Here is a 21,883-nt window from a genome sequence, read left to right as displayed (position 1 = left end):
AAAGGTTTTTTTTGTTTTTTTTTTTTATCGTTCCCAAACCAACTACAGTAACGAATCATATGGCCACTTTCCCCATTATTTACTGGTGGGAAAGGAAGGAAACCTTTCAGGTTGCCCCTTTTTTAATTTGCAACCTGAGTAGAACACCGATATTTCTGTACACTAGCTGGATGCTTCCTTTTTCACAATGAATTAAAAGTTTTTATGACATAACTTACGTGGTAGGTCTGTTAGGCTTTTGGTTGACGTCTGTGGCTGTGAGATTGAGGAAGATTGACTTAGCAGAAGCTCCCTGGTGGGGCTATCAACTATTTCCACCTCCAAACAAGTAAAGAGTACAAAAAGTTCCATAAGAAAAAAAAAAAGGGAAGATTAATATAAGGGAGACCATTCCACCAGATTGTTTATGATGTCGATGAAGAAGAAAGGGGCCTTTGTCTTAGTTGTAACCACTCGTCTAAAATAAAAAAAAATAAATTTCATACCATTGGTAAACATTGGAAAAAAATAGTGACATTAAAATTTTTTTACAAGACTTAATCAAATTTTTTCGATTTGATTTCAAAGAAAAATCTTTTCTGAGCTTTGAAACATTCACCACAAAAACTTGAGAAAACAAAAAAGTGGAAAGTATAAATTTCTAATATTTTTAAATATGTGTATTTCACTTTACTGAAGGGGCTATCAAAACAGGCTGTTGGTCTGCAAGTTCAAGGTCAGAAAATGACCTTGACATATCTTTTCAGTAAAACGTCGTTTTGGGAATGTTGGACAGTATTGTGACAATTTTTTGTCCTTCTCTTACAAAATTTAAAATTACCAAAATTTATAATTAGGGCTTATAAAAAATCTCAATTTAGGGTTTTGAACTCTAAAATACGTAAATATTTACCTCCAACTGAACAAAAACAAAAATATTTTTTAAAAAATTTTAGTTATTTGTGTTGCAGTTTTAATCAATTATTTTTTTTACCATTAAATTCCTTACAAAATCAACAAATTTAATTTGATTGGGGCCACAAATAATTTTTTAAAAAGGGTTTAGTTTAAACAAGAAAAGTTATTGAATAGTGTTGAGTTATCTTTATTTCTTTTTTTTTTTTTTTCTGCTTGTCAAAACATATGGGTTCAAGTTTTTTTTTAAATTTTTTGATAATGAACAAAGGGTTATTTCAAATCTAAAAAAGGGTGAGCAGGAATTCATTTTTTCAGGGAGTTATTTTGAAATTTGGGGGGTATTATAAGTAGTTGTTCTTTCAAACAAAATTCATTTATCTTCCAAAGTCCCCACTTAAAAGCTTTTTCAAAAAACTTTAAGAAACCTGCATTGGATCCCTTTTTTTATTTTTAAATATTTTCTATAAGTTATTATCTTCCCTCATAAATAAAAGTGTCAGTTATATTAAGGGTTTAACCTGTTGTAATGGGGACTTGTTGTAAAGTTTTGCAGAGGTTTCCCAGTTGAAGGGTAACTCTGTGTAACTGATGGAAAAACCATTCTGGCAGTCTCACCTGGGATTCTAGCTGTCTCACTACAAAAAAATTAATTCAATAATTCCCCTAAACAACCTATTCTTTCCTAGTAAACCAGGGAAACTAAAAACTAACATATTAAATAAATTCAAAATAATATCAAACACAGAAATGAATTTTATAATTATCACCTATTACAATATTTTAAATTCCCTTTCCTTCCTTGTAACATGACCAAAAGGGTGGTTTTTATTTTTCCCCTTAAATCAAAATTTTTGGTGTTGTTGTTTTTAACTTCTCATTGAACTTCATAAAAACACACAATTTCTTTCCCATTTTTAGTAATTCTATAACAAACTTTCCTATATAGCTTGTATCATAAGCTCCCCAACCAACAATTTCCAAAAACATGGACTTTTTTCTTCAGTGCTAATTCATTTTATTTTAGCTGTCAATGAAGCTATCACTTTTGCAATTATATTACGGTTGTACTACTACTAAGCTTATGCTGTCCTCAATAAATAATTGATATGATTTTTCCACGTAAATATAGCACTGTATGTTGTTTTTTCTTACTATATGACACCCCAGGCCTACATAATTTAGAACCAATATTCTTTTTTTTTACTAAAAAACTTTAGATTTTTTTATGCTAAAGAAATTGTCTCCATAAGAAAATTTACCACTTTCATAAAACTAAACATTTCTTCTCAATATTTGTTGTTTTTTTCTTATTGTTGTAATAAAACAACTTCTCCACTTGACAAGCCTCACCTTTTTCTTGCCTCCTCTGCAGCAGCAAGTCTCTGTTGCCTCCACTAACTTTCTCGCGTTTCTTTCTCTTCAGCAGCTTGATCTCTTCTCTTGTTTCTCCTTCGTAAAACTTTACCTGTCTCTCTTCCTGTAATCAATGTAAACTTGTATTTACACAAAACTTCAATTTAACTGCCTAATAACTTTTTTTTCAAAAGATTTACTGAACAAAACATTTTTTTTTTTAGAAATTCTTTTCGTAATGACTTAGCGTGACCTTGACCCGAGGCACCCTAACCTGGGACTTTCTCCACATCGTCTTATTATGGTTAAAATATGTTTGCCAATTAGTTTGAATTTTCCTTTGATCTGTCCCAAAAGTAAAGTGCAAAACAAAAATTGCTTACAAACAGACAGCCAGGCCTCAAAACATTTAATTTCTGAATTTTCAGTGTATAAAAAAGGCATGTTTTCATTTAATATTCACTATCATTGGGTAAAATGGAAATCACCAACCATAAGCATGACAAAACTAATAGTAATATTTAATGCTATCTTTCAAAGAAACTATACAGATCTTAACATCCTAAATAATAAAAAATACAAAGTTTTTTCTGTAACCTATCTCTGGCAAATTTGTTGTCTTTATTTTCTCTTTAGCTTTTCTTTTCTTCCTCTTTTTCTTTTTCCTCATTTGTTCTTTTAATTCTTTCATCTGTGTTTTCTTGCTGGGTTTGTTTTTAACTTCTGTAAATCAGATCCTAACTTTTCTTCTCTTTAATTTTCTTCTCTCGACTTTTCTGTAGTAAGAAATATTTTTGTTTTTCAATACTTTTAATACTTCTTTATTGTAAATAAGCACATAGCAGGTCATTTTTTTCAATTGCCTATTTCTATAAGCTTCTAATATATTTAAAAAGTTTTTTTAAATCATAGAGACCCCGCATCTCCACTCTATAAACTTTAAATATCATGCAAACACTGAAAAAAGCAACACACTGTACTGCAATAACCAGTTTTGACCTATTCACAACAACTGTATCAATTCTTTCCAAATGTAAGACTTCACAATGAATTTAACCTTGCTGTTAGAAAACAACAAAACACTATTAAAAAAATCTTTGTTCTCAAACCAAAAGGGTAAATTGCTCAGCGAGATTTTAAATTTTTTCATAAAAATGGCAACCTCAAATTTGAAGAAGTAAAAACCAAATTTTGCCTAATTCTTATTTAATTGTTGCTGCCACAGGGAAATAACCCACACGTAAACCCCACCCCCATCATGTCAAATTATTAATGACCTCCCTGGTTTATTTGTTGAATTTCCCTTATGGTCTTTTTCCTTTCAAGCTTGGTTGGCAAAGCAAAGAAACAAATTTTTTCCACTTATTTTAATTAGACCTGTGGGCTTGTTCTTATTGTTGTTGTTTCTTGTTTTTTGATTTGTAAACAACAATGCTTAACAAGACAAAATTTTTAAAATTTTTTTTTTTTAGGTTATCAAAAAAAAACAAATAAGTGGCTCAACATTCTTCATCAGAAGAAACTTATTACCCCCTAAATTCTTTTTGTGCCCTTTTTGCTTTTTCTTTTCCATTTTTAAAAATCCCTTTTTCCCCTTAAAAAGATAAAAAAAAAACTTTCCCCTTAAAAGTGTAATCACACTGTTTGAGCAATTCCCAAAAAACATACCCCCTGTTTAACATTGTCATCTTTATTTCCAACCCTTTTGTTTTTTTCCCCCCAAAAAAAAAAAATTCTCTTTTTTAAATATGTAAAGTAAATTTGACCCCAGGGGGCAAGGGAAATTTCCCTATAACCAAGTTTTAAACAAAAATTTTCCCAACCCGTAGTTAGCAGCAAAAAAAACATTAAAAAAAATGGACCCAAAAAAGCTTTACAAACCCATGTTTTTTTTGAATCGACTGGAAAAACTTTATGGGTTTCACTTTAAAAAAATTTTAGGGAAAAGAATTTTCTGTAAAGTAATTTCTCTTTTACTAGTCTTTCCTAGTAAGCCAATAAGATAATTGTGTCATCTGTTCATAAATAACGATGTTAAAGCAATATTCTGTGTTAATGTTAAAAGCCTTAAATATTGAGATTTGACCTTTGAACATTTCAGGTCATATTTTTAACACATCAAAGGCAAGCTTTTATATTCCACAGGTTTTATTCAAGTCTAAGCTCTAGTCTAATAAGATTTATAGCTTACTATTCTCTACAGACAACAAGGCAAAACAAAGCATGCTTTTCATGGACCTGTCCATCCAATGTCTGAATAAAATCAAATTCAAAATTTTACGGCAAGATTCTATTATAGAGAGTACAGCTTAATTTTTAAACAATGTACCGGTATTGTTAGAATAAAAACAAGAAAACTGTCGGAGGAGAAGTATTGGCTCGACTTTTCAAAAATTTTCACAAGAGTGTTTATTGAGTATAAATAATGCTAGTTACCTATGAATACATTATAAACATAAAAAATTGACCGAAAAGGTACAAAGGCTTGTTATTTAGATGTTTTATCAAGTAAATCACTCTTAATATTAATAATGCATAATAATGTCCCAAAAACACACAAACTCTTTCAGTAGTTATGGACAGATAAACAGCTTTACTCAAAGCAAAACTTTTCCATGAATTTCTAAGTTGAAAAAGGGGAGAAAAATCAGCCTAAATTGCAAGATAGAAATTATGGATCTTGGGTCAGTGACCTACAATTTTTAAATTCTTAATGCATATGTGAAGTTTTTAAATAAATATCTCTTAATACTTATGAGAATGTAAAACTTGGCATGTAAAACATTAAACCTAAAAGACTAAGTAGGAAAGGGGAGATGAATCAGCCTAAATGCGAGTAGAGTTAGTGGAAACTTTGGTTCAGTGACATACAATTATGACTCTCCCAAAATTATGACCCTAAAGTACATGTGTAAAGTTTCAAAGTAAAATATCTTTGAAGACCTTTAAACTTTTTTAACCAAAATTTCTAAGTTTTCAAAAGGGGGCCAAAAAAACTCTGGCAAAATTATTGCAGACAGAAGTTATGCAATTTTTTGCAAAACTGTTGTAATTGTTACTATAAAAAAAATTATTTGTAAAATTTTTCAATTTGCGGAATAATTCAAGCAATAATTGAGATATTTGGACTTTACAAAAAAACTTAAAAAATTTCTTAGTTATTTAAAGGGGCCCATTCGTCGTAAATTTATGGGTAGAGGGGGCGTTATCTAAACTTTGTCAATTCTGAATGTACATTGGGTTACTATAAATAAGTTTGTAAAGTTTCAAATGAATATCTCTAATATTGAGATATTTGAATTTACAAAAAAACTTAACCAAAATTTCTAAGTTAAAAAAGGGGCTAATTCTGTAAAGATTGTAGACAGAGTTGTCCAACTTGTCAATCTGATGTACATTGTTACTATAAATAAGTATTGTAAGTTTCAATTGAATATCTCAAGCAATAATTGAGATATTTGACTTTACAAAAAACTTTAACCAAAAAAAATTTCAAAGTTAAAAAAGGGGCATAATTTCTGTGAATATTTGTAGACAGAGTTGTCCATAACTTGTCAATTCTGATGTACATTGTTACTATAAATAAGTAGTATTGTAAGTTTCAATTGAATATCTCAAGCAATAATTGAGATATTTGACTTTACAAAAAAAAAACTTTTAACCAAAATTTCTAAATTATAAAGGGGCATTAGTCTATAAATATTATAGGTGAGGGTTATCCAACTTGTCAAATCTGATGTAACATTGTTACTATAAATAAGTATTGTAAGTTTCAAATGAATATCTCAAGCAATAATTGAGATATTTGAATTTACAAAAAACTTTTAACCAAAATTTCTAAGTTAAAAAGGGGCATAATTCTGTCAATATTGTAGACAGAGTTGTCCAACTTGTCAATCTGATGTACATTGTTACTATAAATAAGTATTGTAAGTTTCAATTGAATATCTCAAGCAATAATTGAGATATTTGACTTTACAAAAAACTTTAACCAAAATTTCAAAGTTAAAAAGGGGCATAATTCTGTGAATATTGTAGACAGAGTTGTCCAACTTGTCAATCTGATGTACATTGTTACTATAAATAAGTATTGTAAGTTTCAATTGAATATCTCAAGCAATAATTGAGATATTTGAATTTACATAAAACTTTAACCAAAATTTCTAAGTTAAAAAGGGGCATAATTCTGTCAATATTGTAGGCAGAGTTATCCAACTTGTCAATCTGATGTACATTGCTACTATAAATAAGTATTGTAAGTTTCAATTGAATATCTCAAGCAATAATTGAGATATTTGAATTTACAAAAAACTTTAACCAACGCAGACACCGACGCGGACGCGGACGCCGACGCCGGGGCGACTACAATAGCTCTCATATTCTTCGAATAGTCGAGCTAAAAACAGATTAAAATTCATTACCGTTCAACTTTTTCTTCTAATGGAACAGCAGGGTCACCACTTGCTCCTGTCTGTGAAGTTGATGCCTCATTACTTGCACCTGGTGGATTTACCTGCCCATCTGTAGGTGACGATGCAGTCTGCTGGCCTGTGTTTGGTGTGGGTGGGGTATTACTGGACTTCTGCGCAGCATGCATCTTTTTGTATAAAGTAATAAAGAAAAATCTAAGAGTACATATAATAACTATAACATTTTTATTTCTGAACTGACCTGAATACTAGTAGTCTGTACATGAATCAAAGTTTGAAGAGAATTATCAATCACAATTGCTGTAAATTGAAAATACCTTTATCATTCAAACAGTCAGTAACTGTTTTACAAAATATTTGTCACAGATCAATTATTATTCTCATATGTAAGTTTGATACTTACAATTGTGATTATTGCACACTTTTGTTTAATCTATACTACCATACATATACATGCAGTGAAACATTTGCCAGAAATAATTAACGACAAGTTCATGTAGACAATCAATATAATTAAGTACATGTATGATACATGGAACATATGTTCACTTTATGACAATCTATTCCACTTATATAGCCAATAAATGATATAGAAAGCTTAAGCCTGTTATTAAATCTACACATTAAAATATTCACTATGAGTCTACATTTTGCACTTATCTAATAGTTAATTCATTTATTAAACATGAACAATTTCCTTTGCAACTTTTCATAATATTTCTAATGAATTTCAAGAATCAGATAAAAAGCAAAATTGTTCTGTTTCTTACCTGTTCCACTTGTTTTAACTTGTTTACAAACTCGTCAGGTTGTACATGCCCTCCTATCACCTCAAGTGGAACTCCCCCTTCTCCTATACAGAATACAGATGGCACAACCACTACAGGATCTAGGCAATATTTCAAGGACTATAGATCTATTCTGTTATATTTTCATGATATATAGGCCAGCACTGTAAATCTATAGAGACTTCACTGAGGTTTTTTGACATGACATACATGACAAAGCATGAATCTTGGATGATGACCAAAAAATTTATATAATTAAAAAGGGCCCAAATATTTTTCTATGTCAACAAGCCTAGATTTACAGGCCTTTGGCAGTGACCTCCAATTATGATCCTGAAGACATGCATTAAGTTTCAAATGGATATAAACAAAACAGTACCTTCCATGCAAAACTTTAACCAAGAATTTTCTAGTTCACAGAAGACAATAAACCTGTCAGAATCCATGCCAAGAATAATGGACATTTGATAGTGACCTCCAGTTAAGATTCAAAATCCATGTCAGATTTATGAGCCTTGCAAAACGATCATCAAGACATGTTATAGGTTTAAAGTAAAAACCTTCAGTAATTTTGAGGGACATGCAAAACTTTAACAAACAAGAGGGCCATGATGGCCCTAAGGTCGCTCACCTGTATGTAGGCCCCCGGAACGGGGCCAGTTTAAACCCCAGGGCTTTTATTTGAACAAACTTGGAAGACACCTATAAGAAGACGTTTCATGATGTACACACTTATAATGAGAAACAATGATCTGCCCTCCCCTACACCCGGCAGGGCCAATTTTAACCAAGGGCTTTTATTTGAACAAACTTGGTAGACACCCATTAGAAGATGTTTCATGCTAAACATCTAAGCTGTAGCTCATTGTGTTTTTTTAAAGAAGATTTTTTAAGTTTTTACTATACACATATAGTTAAAAACAATGACACCCCTGGGGCAGGGCCAGTTTTGACCCCAGGACTTTTAGTTGAACAAACTTTGTAGACACTTACTAAAACATGTTTCATGCTTAATATCTAAACTCTAGCTATTTGGGTTTTTTCAAAGATGTTTTTTAAGTTTTTCCTATACACATATAAGGAAAATCAATGACCCCCAGGGCAGGGCCAATTTTGACCCTAGGGCTTTTATTTGAACAAACTTTGTAGACACTCACTAGAAGATGTTTCATGCTTAATATCTTAACTCTAGCTATTTAGGTTTTTTCAAAGAATACTTTTTAAGTTTTTGATATACACATATATAAGGAAAATCAATGACCCCCGGGGCGGGGCCAATTTTGACCCCAGGGCTCTTATTTGAACAAACTTGGTAGACACCCATTAGAACATGTTTCATGCTAAATATCTTAGCTCTAGGTCTTTGAGTTCTTTAAAAGAAGATTTTTTAAGTTTTTACTATATACATGTACATATAGGGAAAATCAATGACCCCCTGGGGCGGGGCCAATTTTGACCCCAAGGATTTTATTTGAACAAACTTGGTAGACACCCATTAGAAGATGTTTCATGCTAAATATCTTAGCTCTAGCTCTTTGAGTTCTTTAAAAGAAGATTTTTTAAGTTTTTATTATATACATATACGGAAAATCAATGACCCCCTGGGGCGGGGCCAATTTTGACCCCAGGGCTTTTATTTGAACAAACTTGGTAGACACCCATTAGAACATGTTTCATGCTAAATATCTTAGCTCTAGCTCTTTGAGTTCTTTAAAAGAAGATTTTTTAAGTTTTTACTATATGCATATAGGGAAAATCAATGACCCCCCGGGGCGGAGCCAATTTTGACCCCAGAGCTTTTATTTGAACAAACTTGGTAGACACCCATTAGAACATGTTTCATGCTAAATATCTTAGCTCTAGCTCTTTTGGTTCTTTAAAAGAAGATTTTTTAAGTTTTTACTATATACAAATAGGGAAAATCAATGACCCCCACGGGGCGGAGCCAATTTTGACCCCAGAGCTTTTATTTGAACAAACTTGGTAGACACCCATTAGAACATGTTTCATGCTAAATATCATAGCTCTAGCTCTTTTGGTTCTTTAAAAGAAGATTTTTTAAGTTTTTACTATATACATATAGGGAAAATCAATGACCCCCTGGGGCGGGGCACTTTTGACCCCAGGGCTTTTATTTGAACAAACTTGGTAGACACTCATTAGAAGATGTTTCATGCTAAATATCTTAGCTCTAGCTCTTTGGGTTCTTTAAAAGAAGATTTTTTAAGTTTTTACTATATGCATATAGGGAAAATCAATGACCCCCTGGGGCGGGGCCAATTTTGACCCCAGGGCTTTTATTTGAACAATCTTGGTAGACACTCACTAGAAGATGTTTCATGCCAAATATCTAAGCTCTAGCTCTTTCGGTTTTTTAAAAGAAGATATTTAAAGTTTTTTCTTTTGGTTGCCATGGCAACCATAGTTCTGCATGGAATTAAATTCTTTGAACAATATTTAAAGGTGACCACCAAAGGAACATTCCTGTGAAGTTTGGATGAAATTGGCTTAGTGGTTTGTGAGGAGATGTCATTTAAAGTAAAAGTTTACGGACGGACGACGGACGGACGGACGCCGGACGAAAAGCGATCACAAAAGCTCACCCTGTCACTTTGTGACAGGTGAGCTAAAAATATTAGTTCATGAAGGGTAATAATTTTGTCATAAACCATGCTAGATTTATTGGCCTTATGTAGTGACCTCCTTTTATGATCTCACATACACAAGTGTGTGAAGATACAAGCAAATATCTTAAGTGGTTGATGACACATATTGTTATACAAAAAGTTGCATGCAAAACTTTAACTAAAATGTTATGCAAATACACATGACTAAGTGAATAGAATAGCCCTACTATTCTTTGAATAGTCAAGTTAATAAATGTTTCTACAACTTAGGGTTACGGTTGTTTTCACATCAGAAAAGGATACAGATCTGGGAAAAGAATTTACACTCTTCACTGAAATTATAAAAACAAAACGGTGTTACACTGGAAAACGATAACTATTAAGTCTTTATTTTTTCTATGACAAATACAAATTTTTCTATTTCACCATAGAGTATCAGCATTTGTTGAAAAAGTTTTTATTTAATACACAAAAAGTTGTTTTTTAAATACACATTCTATCACATTCAATTAAGTACTGGTATATAAGTCATTAATTAGAAATCCACATCACAAACTCATGGGACATCATTTGACATAGTCAAATGAACAAATGACTTGTTACAATAGCACAAATGAAAACATTATGAAACAGAATCAAAATGAATTTATTTGACCCATGTACCAAACAAACAAAACTTAAGCATAATCAAATCTTCAAATTAGACTTATAAATAAGAGATCATTGTCGTTTTTTTTTAATTTAAAATTGTATTTATGAACTTAATATAAACAAATTTTTGAACCAATATTTATAGCTTTTAGGTTTGCTGGTTTTTTTTTTTCCATTTAAATAGCAAATAAATTTAAAAAAATCTATAAACAATTGACTAACCTAGTACTTTCAATCTTGACAGCAACGGCACCATTTTCTTCCAGGCATTTAGACACTGTCTCGCTGTCCCATGTACTGTTCATCTGTTGTGACATATCATCTTTCCCTGAAAAAATTGAAATTTGAAAAAACAGGGCATACTTTTGTATATATACCTGGAATAAGTGTTCCCACATATTTTAGCCTTTACTGTATTCATTTCAATAAAACAATACAGTTTTAGAACTATAGGTTGAGTGTACACAGCCGCCTAAACTTTTACACACTTAATCAAAACTAGCGGGTGCTGTACCCACTTTTTAAAATTTAGCGTCAGCATCAGCGTAACCACTTATTTTATTTAATAAGTTAAAGTTTGCGTACCACCTAAAATATTTTCAAAGTCCATTGACATATGGCTTTGAAACTTTGTACATTTGTTCATCATTATGCTCCAAACCTGTACACAGGAGGAGATAACTGTATCAAGCATTTTGACAGAATTATGCCCCTTTTTCGACTTAGAATTTACGTTAAAGTTTGCATACCACAACAAATATTTTTGAAGTCCATTGACATATGGCTTTGAAACTTTGTACACTTGTTCACCATTATGCCCCCAACCTGCACACAGCAGGAGATCACTGTATCAAGCTTTTTTCTTACAATGTTATGCCCCATTTCTATCAAGCACTGAGAATAGTTTAGCATGCTAACTTACTTTCAGCTCTTGTTTAATAAGATACATGTTTATGGTGAGCACTGATGTTATCTGACCACTCTAAATAATTTTTTGCATTTCTGTAAGCATTATACTCAGATATTTTAAAAGACTAACCAGCAGTAACTGTTGATAATGGAAAATGTTAAGGATAAAATATAAATCTCCTATAATAATACAAAGACTGCCCCCTCTCCCTCTTTTTATAAATCTAACATTACAGGTAAATACCAATGGATATTAACAGAATTATTTGCCAGGGCCACTTAAGTGAATTATCATTCATTGAAAGGAATTATGGCAAAACGTAAAGTTATTTTAACTTTCACAGGTCAGTTTACTCACTATGTACCCTTGAATGGGCATAAGGTAGAAACAGCTCTGATTAAAGAGTAACAAAATTTATCATGCAACTGCTATGGTAACTGCCCGATAACACTTGCCTGATAATTATTTTTGATATCAGGTCAGTAACCTGATATCAAAAATAAGCCCCGCCCATTTTTAACGGACTTTTTTCAATTGCTTATATTCTCATTTTCATCAGCATGTGAATTCTACAATGTAATCTCATACCCTTACAAGTCTTGAATCAAGATGCCATATTTATTTGTTTATTATTTCAATTTCGATTTCAATTACGAATAAATTAGATAGCGAATAGTTAAGCACCAACTCAATAAAGTGACGTCATAATTTATATTGCAAATGACATCATCGATGTTCACGTCATACTATACATGTAATCATGTAAACAGGCTAGACGATTTTATTTGAGAACTTGTATTTGTAAATGTTTACTTTATTGCGCTGGATTTTTATTCAATAAGTGAACAAATTGTTTCGTTTAAAAAATAAGAGGCATGTTTGTGTAGCTTGTGTTTGATTGCCGATTTGACTTTTGTTTGATTGAAATTATCGTGAACTTTTGAATTTGACAATTCACGACACAAAGTGCAGTAAAGTTTATGTGATTCTTAGGGATATTTTGGATCGATGTTTAAAGGTAAGAATTTTATCGTGTTACATTCTGTTGTATCTTTTATCGCAGGAAATAATCTCGAGTCGAAAGAAAACATGGCCGCCATTTACAAATTCTAAGTTTCAGGGGCGGAGGAATTTGTTTTTCAAGAATTTTTTCTTTGGACAAAAATGCCCCTTTCTACGAAATTCGGTATTTAAAAGTAGAGTATTTTGTAATTTTGGCAGTTTTTATGTGTAACATGATAAATAGAAAAACATGCTACTGTCTTTTGATATCAATTTTATCAGGCTCGGCTGATATAGGCAGAAAGGGCTCGGCAATCCTCGCCCTTTCTAGCCCATATCAGCCTCGCCTGATAAAATTGATATCAAAAGACAGTAGCATGTTATTCTCTATATGGCAGACAAGATACTCAGAAACACTTGTAACGCTTCGCTGATAGGTTGAACACCACCATTTCATTTGCATACATATTATAGTGGTACTAAATACACACATTTACTAATTTAACATTTATAAAGAAAGATTTGGTTTATATATTGAAAATCTATGCGATTTTTTCCCCTATATAAGTGGTACCGAATAACGGACCCATTCACAATCACAAACGGACCTTCACAATTTTCAGACTGGGTCCGACGGAGCCGTTCACAATTCTGATGAAATTTCACAATTCTGATTAATTAAGCCTTTAATAACGTATTATTTCCTCTCTTCTCATAATGATGCTAAAATTTTGCCTGTTGTGCTTTGTTTATCTTAAAATGCGTTTAGCCAACCATGATTTCCGGTGCATTCGCCCTTTAAATTTTCGTACTGTTTAAATACGAAACTTCTAGGGACGAATCAATACTGAAACAAGCGTCTGGTAATTTCTGTAAACATCATTCAAAATGTCTCGTAACAGTAAATATTACGTTAAAAAAATTATATGTTCTTACTGCTTAATAAGATATTAACAATCTTAATTAAAAATTCACAATTTGTTAAGAAACAACGCTTTTTTTCACAATTTTTATGGTACCGGACCCATTCACAATTCAGGGAAAAAAATCGCTGTTATTAAATCATAAGAGATTTCCACCTAATTTCATTCAACATTAAAAAGTAATGAGATCATCAAATGGTTTATAAGATTAACATATTTATTGTGATTTTATCTTACACCTGTTATACTCAACATCACTAATTCCGCCTCATCACTTATGTCACGGTAATGGCATATTTTCATGTGACCAGTGTTAAAATTGGTCATTATTGACATATTTTATTCATACACCTAAACAATAAGGTTTTTGTGCAAAATATTCTAAATCTCTAGAATTTTACTTCAAATAGAACAATATTTTACAAATTTCTACAAAATGCAACAAGAGTCCACTAAATTTGTACATACGTCTGAAACAATCATCATTTTCTAAATGTTCTTGTTTGTTGAAAAAATAAATTTTGAGTTACAAGGTAATGATAGAACTTCTTGTTATTTAAAATTAAGAAAAATAAGTTGTAGAAATTTCTGAAACATGAAAACATGAAAGTGTAACACCTTTTACCAGGCTTTAAATGATGGCATACTGTTTTCAAAATGGCGGACATATAGTCTATGTCTGGCCCATTAAAACTGATTTTGACTGAATATACTGTTGTTTCGTTGCGTCATACACAGACGCTTGGGGGTCAGATCCTGCCCAATGTGATACGCCCCTGTAAATACTCTATCAAAAATATTTTACAATTTAAACACGAATTGGACATCTGTTACAACGATAAAACTATTTTCAAAACAATTTTTACATATATGAAAAAATACCGTATACCATCAAGTCTCAATAAAGTTAAAAGATTGCAGACTCTAATATGTAACAGTCCAACCAATTCACGACCTGAGCCTTGCATATATTTGCGAAGTATAAATGTTTATAAAGAATAAAAACAGATTGTTGTCGTTTATTACGTAAATCATGGTGGATGCTATTTATTGTAAATAATGTATATTATTATGTATTGAATCATTACTTAAGGAAAGTTTGCATGTTCCGTGAAACGCATTCTAAAATTCTATTGTCAGTCCCTAGGTAGCTTTAATTAAGGCTAATTAATTGATTGTGCTGTTATGTTCGGTATAATTTATCTACTGTATTTGAAAATTATTAAATTATTTTTGCTTTTCGTTGTTTTTTCAGTATTCTTTGTATTTATTTCTTTCTTTCCTTCTTTCCCTCCGATCATTATTTATTCGATTCATGTGCTTAATTAACAAAAATGATTTAACAATTCATCTTTCATACAAATAAAACAACAAATCATAAGCATGAAAATCAAGTACCTTATAACTAATAACATGCAACTTTAACACTTTTATCAAAATAGATTATAGAAGGCTTGTTCGCATTCATTTTTTTACAAAATAGCGGAGCATCTTTATTAAAGTGAAGACGCTAGGACAATTGCTGTTTCTTGGTTAAAATCCTCGCTTAAAGTCATAAAATAATATATGCATTTTCGACTTCCATATAATTTTGAAAAGTGCCGTACCGCTAGCCAATACAGTGTGTCCTGGCTAGTTGTACGTGACTCACTTACGGCTAGAACTTTTGGCCACTTCCTTTATTCATATAAATAGAAAAAATGTTAATTAAGATTATTTTTTCTGCCATAAATACCTCAGTACATAATAATAGCGAGCTCGATGAGCTGGCCCAAAGGGCCTGCTCCCAAAGCGAGCTTTACGGTAACGCGAGTACCTGCTAAGTGATGGTTTTGAAAACTTTCGTCCAAAGTACCGAATTGGACACATCGCAACTTTTCGAATTTAAAGATGACGATAAAAACTGAGGAATTCTGACTGAAAACGGATGTGCAGACTGGTCACCCGCGCACATCTATGGGAACCATAATTGGACAGGGAACCAGAATAACAGAAGCTGTGTATAAAATATCGAATGACAGTTTTAAAACGGAAAATGTAAAATGAAAATTGAAGGCGCCATTTTGTTTGAAAAATCTGATAAATAAAAACATTTTTTTTGTCGAATTTTGTTGTGAAAACTATCTAGAATGAAAGAAAATGGTCTAACTAAGAAAATGAATCTGAACACCAATATCTTTTATTCAGTCGTTAACGCTGTACAGACGTTTAAAGTATTGTTTACCTGACGTCACAATGTAGCCCCAAACAGCATGTGCAAAACAATCAAATCAAGTACGCTATTTTAATGTCGCAAACGTTTTAAGTTTTACATTTATTTCACTTTTAATAATCTTTATTTAGCTTGAAAAATTATAGAGTGAAATAAAATAAACAAACAAAGTTTTATTAAAGTTTTCAAAACTTGTTAATTATTCATTTAACGACAGGGGCGGAGCCATATTTAACACAGTACGTGTGATGTCACACGCACTCGTCACTGCATCTGAAATAAAAATGAGGGATTATTTCATACTATTTCACGTTAAAAGTACATCGAGCTCGCTTTGAGGCTTTGCCTTTTTCATATTATAGCTCATTTACAATAAATATAACCCTTCTGACTGTTTAAATTAACAATAATGCTTCGGGACGCTTCAGGACGCTAAATTTCTTCGGGACGCTTTTTAGTGAGACCGCTTTTTAAATAACTTTTTTATTAAGTAGATTCTACTAACATTTGATTTTATTGTCGAATCGAGTGGCGATTTAGACATTTAAAGTTTTCAGAAAACGTCACTGCACAAGTGTCTGTGACAAACATTAAGGTCACAGATTGATTGAAAGTCACGAATCGATGAGAATAAGGCATATGTCGCGAAAATGTATTACAATGAAAATTTATACGTCATACCCAGAACTTTATTGCTTACCATATACATAAACCATAAACAAAGATCCATTTCGTTTCGACACTTGAATTGCATCTGGTATTTTCCCATCAAACCACTTCATTTTGATATTTTAAAAGCAAAAGTTGGGGTTTTTTTGAAACAGGAAGTTATGAAAAATTACGTGGCCTTTCTAAAACTCGAACGACTTAAAATAGTGAAAAACAGAATCCCTAAAGAAAGCCCAACACGGCAAAATTGTAAAATGTTGCAGGCTCGGTTTGATTAACCTGTTCATGGACGGTAATGGAAATTGCAAGTTACCGTCCACGCCCCCTAGCACCGGCTTAAGCAGATTCAACATTTAAACACTAAAATGGTGAAATTTTGAATTTGGAAACATCCGCAGATGTGTTCGTACGGCGGTTATCATGGAACCTTCAACGTGACACAGTACTGTCATTCCATGACAAGCGGCGTATGGTCCCCAAGTAAAAGAAAGCGTGTGCCCTAAACGAGAAAACAATGGGCGAAACTAAATAAAATGGAATTTTGAAAGTGGATCTGAGGTTATGAAGCCTGCATATCACCGATTAGACGTCAAAAGACACACTTAAAGATCAATGTATACAAAAACTGAGACTCATGGATCCCAGAAAGTATTGTCAGTACCCACAAATGGCTGACATCATCATCAGTAGGGCAGGTGTACTAAAGCTCCTCGCCAACCTCAATGCCAACAAATCTGCCGGCCCTGACCACATTAGACCAATTGTCCTGAAGGAGCTGAGAGAAGAGCTTGTTGACATCATTGCAGTTCTTTTCCAAAAATCCCTGACCACTGGTAATATTGCCAATGACTGGACCCGTGCAAACGTATGCCCTGTCTATAAAAAGGGTGATACAAGTGATCCAGAAAACTATCGCCAAATTTCCCTTACATGCATCCTCTGTAAAACACTTGAACACATAGTTGCCTCTCAACTATCCTCTCACTTTACCACCCACAACATACTCTTTGATCTTCAGCATGGATTCAGAGAAAGACGATCATGTGAGACACAACTCATTGAACTTACTGATTACCTTGTGAACAACCTTTCAAATGGCAAACAAACAGATCTCATACTTCTTGACTTCTCCAAAGCATTCGATAAAGTAAACCATCTTAAACTCTTAGATACCCTTCAAGAACATGGTGTTTGTCCTCAAATTATAAACTGGATACAGTCCTTCCTTATTGGCCGTAGACAGACAGTAGTTGTGGATAGTGACTGCTCATCTGAAGTCCCAGTTACCTCTGGAGTGCCCCAAGGCTCTGTCCTAGGGCCCCTTTGTTTCCTTCTATATATCAACAAGCTACCATCTTCTGTCCTTAAATCCCAAGTCAGATTATTTGCAGACGACACCGCTGTATACTTAACCATCAACTCCTCCTCAGACCCCCCAACTCTCCAACATGATCTAGACAATATGGTTCTGTGGGAGAAGCAGTGGGACATGGAGCTAGTTTAACCCTTCAAAATGCCAAGTCATCCATATCACCAAAAATAAAACCATAATTAAACACAAATATATGCTCCATGGCCAAGTCCTAGAGTCTGTTACAAATGCTAAATATCTCGGACTAGATATATCTGCTGACCTTAAATTTAATACACATATATCTCGAATAACTTCCAATGCAAACAGATCCCTTGGCTTTATTAAAAGAAATGTCATTACTAAAAATGAGAAAGTGAAAGAACTAGCATACAAGTCCCTGGTCCGCCCACAGGTTGAATATGCCTCAACTATTTGGTCTCCTTACACTAAAACCAATATTGACAAAGTTGAGATGATCCAGAGACGCGCAATTAGATGGGTAAAAAGGGATTATTCCCCTCACTCTAGTGTCACAGCCATGCAGGAAGGACTGGGCTGGCGATCCCTTGAACATCGCAGATTGGACTGTACTAGACTGATAATGTTTTATAAGATATACCATAACCTAGTTGCAATTAATCTCCCAACTTATGTTCAAACCCCACATAGATTAACCAGACATATGCATCCCTTATCCCTACGCCAAATACAGGTATCCCCTGACTACCATAAGTACTCTTTCTTCCCTCATAGCATTATACTATGGAATAAACTTCCTAGTAACATTGCCACCCTGTCCAACCTGAGTCAGTTCAAACAGGCAGTGGTGGGTTTGCAGTACTACTCTTACTCCCAGTGTTTTTAAACTATTTTATCTCTTAATTATCATCTTGTTTCACTATTAACATTTTAACCATGACTAGAATACATTTTCAGTCTCGCTTCCAAGCATGTCAATGTTTGGACTTTTCTTTTTTAGCTTTTCTTTTCACCTTTTACTAACAATCCGACGTGCACTAAATTCCTGCCTTTAACACTCGTAAGAGGACTTGGCAGTATCCAGAGATAGATAGATAGATAGATGAAAAGCAGGTAACATATCCTAAGGGTGATTATGCAGTTTTCAAGTAGGAATACTGGAACCACCCAAATTGAAAAGGCCAAATACAAGAAACTAAAAAATACCATATAAAATGTATACACAACAATAATGTCGTGCTGAACGATCTTCAAGGATCGAAAATATAACATCGTTGATTAAATGTACGGGGAGACTTTTTACAGCCGCCACACGGCACAAATAACACGGATGTGACAATGAAATAGTGAAAAACAGAAGCCCTGAAGAAAGCCCAACAAGGCAAAATTGTAAAATGTTGCAGGCTCGGTTTTATTGAGCTTGTTCATGGACGGTAATGGAAATTGCAAGTTATCGTCCACGCCCGTCCACATCCTCGCATAATAGTTATATTATAACTAATGTTTAAAAAGTCATACTAACTCGTATGGGGTTCTCGTCACATCCGCAATATTTTAAAAGGTTACCTAATATATGAGAGGTCTATATGGTTTGATCACTACTTTTGTCATTATTTTTAGACCTGTTCTTTATTTATTTATGAAGCATGTTTTAATGAAAATGGCAAAGTGCTTGCAAAATTGTCTACACGGATATGTAACAACTTAAAAACACTGATTTGTCTCGTTTTGCATAGTCTTTTACGGTATTGAAATGACATTGATTGATTTTTTTTCGGAATGAAATTTAAACATTAATTCTTAAACCATGTTATTCAAAAGAATATAGTCTTCTTGGGCTTTCTTTAGGGATTCTGTTTTTCTCTATTTCACCAATATAAGTTAGCGCAAAACACATTAAAACAATAAGAACAACATAAAACAAGCATAGCTTCAATAATTTTGAAAATAGTTATAAATAAGAAAATTAAGGACATACGCGGTCTCGATCTAACAACACACAGGACATTCAATAATTATAAACTAGTAGTTTACTCTATTACTCTATAAAGGTCAGTGTAATTATTTCATAGAAACATATTAAATTTGCATCTCACAAAATTTACCGATTATTATCGAAGTTTAATATATTGTGTGCATTGACCGTACATTAAGTATGCAAATGACAGGTTTATAAAATCAAACAATACAAATCATTATGTATTTAATGAGGTTAGACAGCTAAATATTCCTAACTTTTTGGTAAATGTTCCTACTTTTTCCTACTATTTTCCTACTTTTTGGCAAAAAATGTTTCTACTTTTTTTACTGACTTTCTGGTGTGAGACCACTTGACAGCCTGTATTGTGTTGGTATAGGATGTTTCTTTTTGTGACGTGGATAACTTGACACTTGAAGGGGTAAACTCATCCCACTCTAACTCCCACTTTTTAACTGATTTATGTCATTTTGGAGGGTGACTGATTGGTTTGCAGATGTCAGAACAATGTATATTGCAGTATCGTCTGCAAACAAGCGGACCTGGGAATTTATGTTTTATAGGAGGTCGTTTATATCGGGGGAAAATAGGAGGGGGTCTTAGAACTTAGGCTTTGGGATATCTGATGATACTGGGATGGGGTTTGAGCTGCTGCCATTTAGCTCAACAGACTGTGCACAGCCTGTTATCTTGAAAACTTTTGATCAATTTTACAAAATAACATATAGTCATGTATTTTCAGCAATACTTTCCCATGCCTGACCTTATCGAAAGCTTTACTGAAATCTAAAAGAATCAGATCTACTTGTTTTTTTTCTTATATAATGAAGTGACCAGATCTTTTATCAACATATTTAACAAGTTGCGTATAACATAACCATTTTCCCTGAAACCATGCTGGAGATGATAAAGGATGTTATGGTTGGTGAAGTATTAAACAAGAGTGTTTAACAAGGGGAAACTATGTGTTCCATAACCTTACATAAAACACATGTTCAGGAAATTGGCTTGTTGTTTCATACTGTTTTGGTGACACTTTTGCTTGTGTCCCTTGTTGTTTTCTCGTCTACGGTAAGTATCTTCCCCATTGCCTCTAGTTTTTATTTCTTTGATTAACCCCCCCCCCTTCCCCCGGTCTTCTACCCCCTTCCCCTTTGTGGGCCTATTATTATTTCTTTGAATTCCTAATCAGTTACAAATTATTTATCATTTTATGTTTAACGTGTCGTTGCCCTATCCTTTTTATGTTTGGGGTCCGCCTGGGCTCCTTGCCATTGGTTCTTGTTGCTGGGTCATATGGGGGTTCATTGAACGCCGCCTTTCCTTGGTGATCTTGTTTTTCATATTTTATAATTGGCCAGATTTCCATTGGGATGGCAATGAGCCTTCATCGATGGACTTTTGAAAAGCAATCTTGAATTGGAGAAAGTTCTTTGAAAAGTGTAAGGAAATTAATTGGTTTTATTTTGTCCGAGGCAAAGACTTTATTAGGGTTTATATTATTTAGGAGTTTCTCAATCCCTTTTGCTCCTATTTGGATATCTAGTACAGAAGGAACGGATTGACTATGCTTAGGCTTCATTTTAGGACGCAAGAGAAAGGCAGATTGGGGGCTAAATACGTACTGAAATTGCTTAATGATAATTAATTGCCTTTGAGACATCATATCAACGTGAAATTCATGTTCATACTTTATGGGGGACGGTAGATGTTTCCTGATTAAGGAGTACATATTATTTTACCATTTTGGGCTTCAGGATGACTTCAAGATACTGGTTATATGATTCTTTAACCTGTTTCCGCACTAGATGTTTCATGTCAAGAAACTTTTTACGATCGGAAGATGATCCTGATTTATTAACCCTTTTAAAGGCCCGGTTTCTTTTTCTGATCTTGATATATTGATTGACCCAGGGATGGTGATCCCTAAACGAAGTTTTTTCTATGGAAACCATTTTTCAGTAAGAGAGTTAAAAGCATCGGAGAAATTTTCCTATAACTCCTTTATCCTAAATGCAGAATATTTTTCATTTGTCTTCGTAACCTGAGGCTTTTGGTAACTCTTGCACTTCAACAATATTGTGGTCATTTATGCCTGGGAGGATATGGA

The 21,883-nt window shown here is 33.1% G+C and overlaps 1 protein-coding gene across 1 annotated transcript; it reads right to left on the bottom strand.

Moving 5' to 3' along the window:
* Positions 1 to 2,247: 2,247 nt before the first annotated feature.
* LOC132749689 (UBX domain-containing protein 4-like) lies at positions 2,248 to 16,658 on the bottom strand (the record flags this gene model as incomplete). Its single annotated transcript, XM_060739544.1, has 7 exons — positions 16,494 to 16,658; positions 10,969 to 11,074; positions 10,399 to 10,427; positions 7,451 to 7,569; positions 6,672 to 6,847; positions 2,831 to 2,954; positions 2,248 to 2,374 (listed from the first exon to the last, which is right to left on the bottom strand). Coding segments are annotated over exons 1-7 (763 nt in total), but the record flags the coding sequence as incomplete, so codon positions are not given.
* Between the last annotated feature and the right edge of the window lie 5,225 nt (positions 16,659 to 21,883).

The sequence above is a fragment of the Ruditapes philippinarum genome, unplaced genomic scaffold (assembly GCF_026571515.1).
Source record: "Ruditapes philippinarum isolate M1 unplaced genomic scaffold, ASM2657151v2 ctg6164_1_1_1_1, whole genome shotgun sequence".
Taxonomy (NCBI): domain Eukaryota; kingdom Metazoa; phylum Mollusca; class Bivalvia; order Venerida; family Veneridae; genus Ruditapes; species Ruditapes philippinarum.
This window is presented reverse-complemented; position numbering and strand designations above follow the sequence as displayed.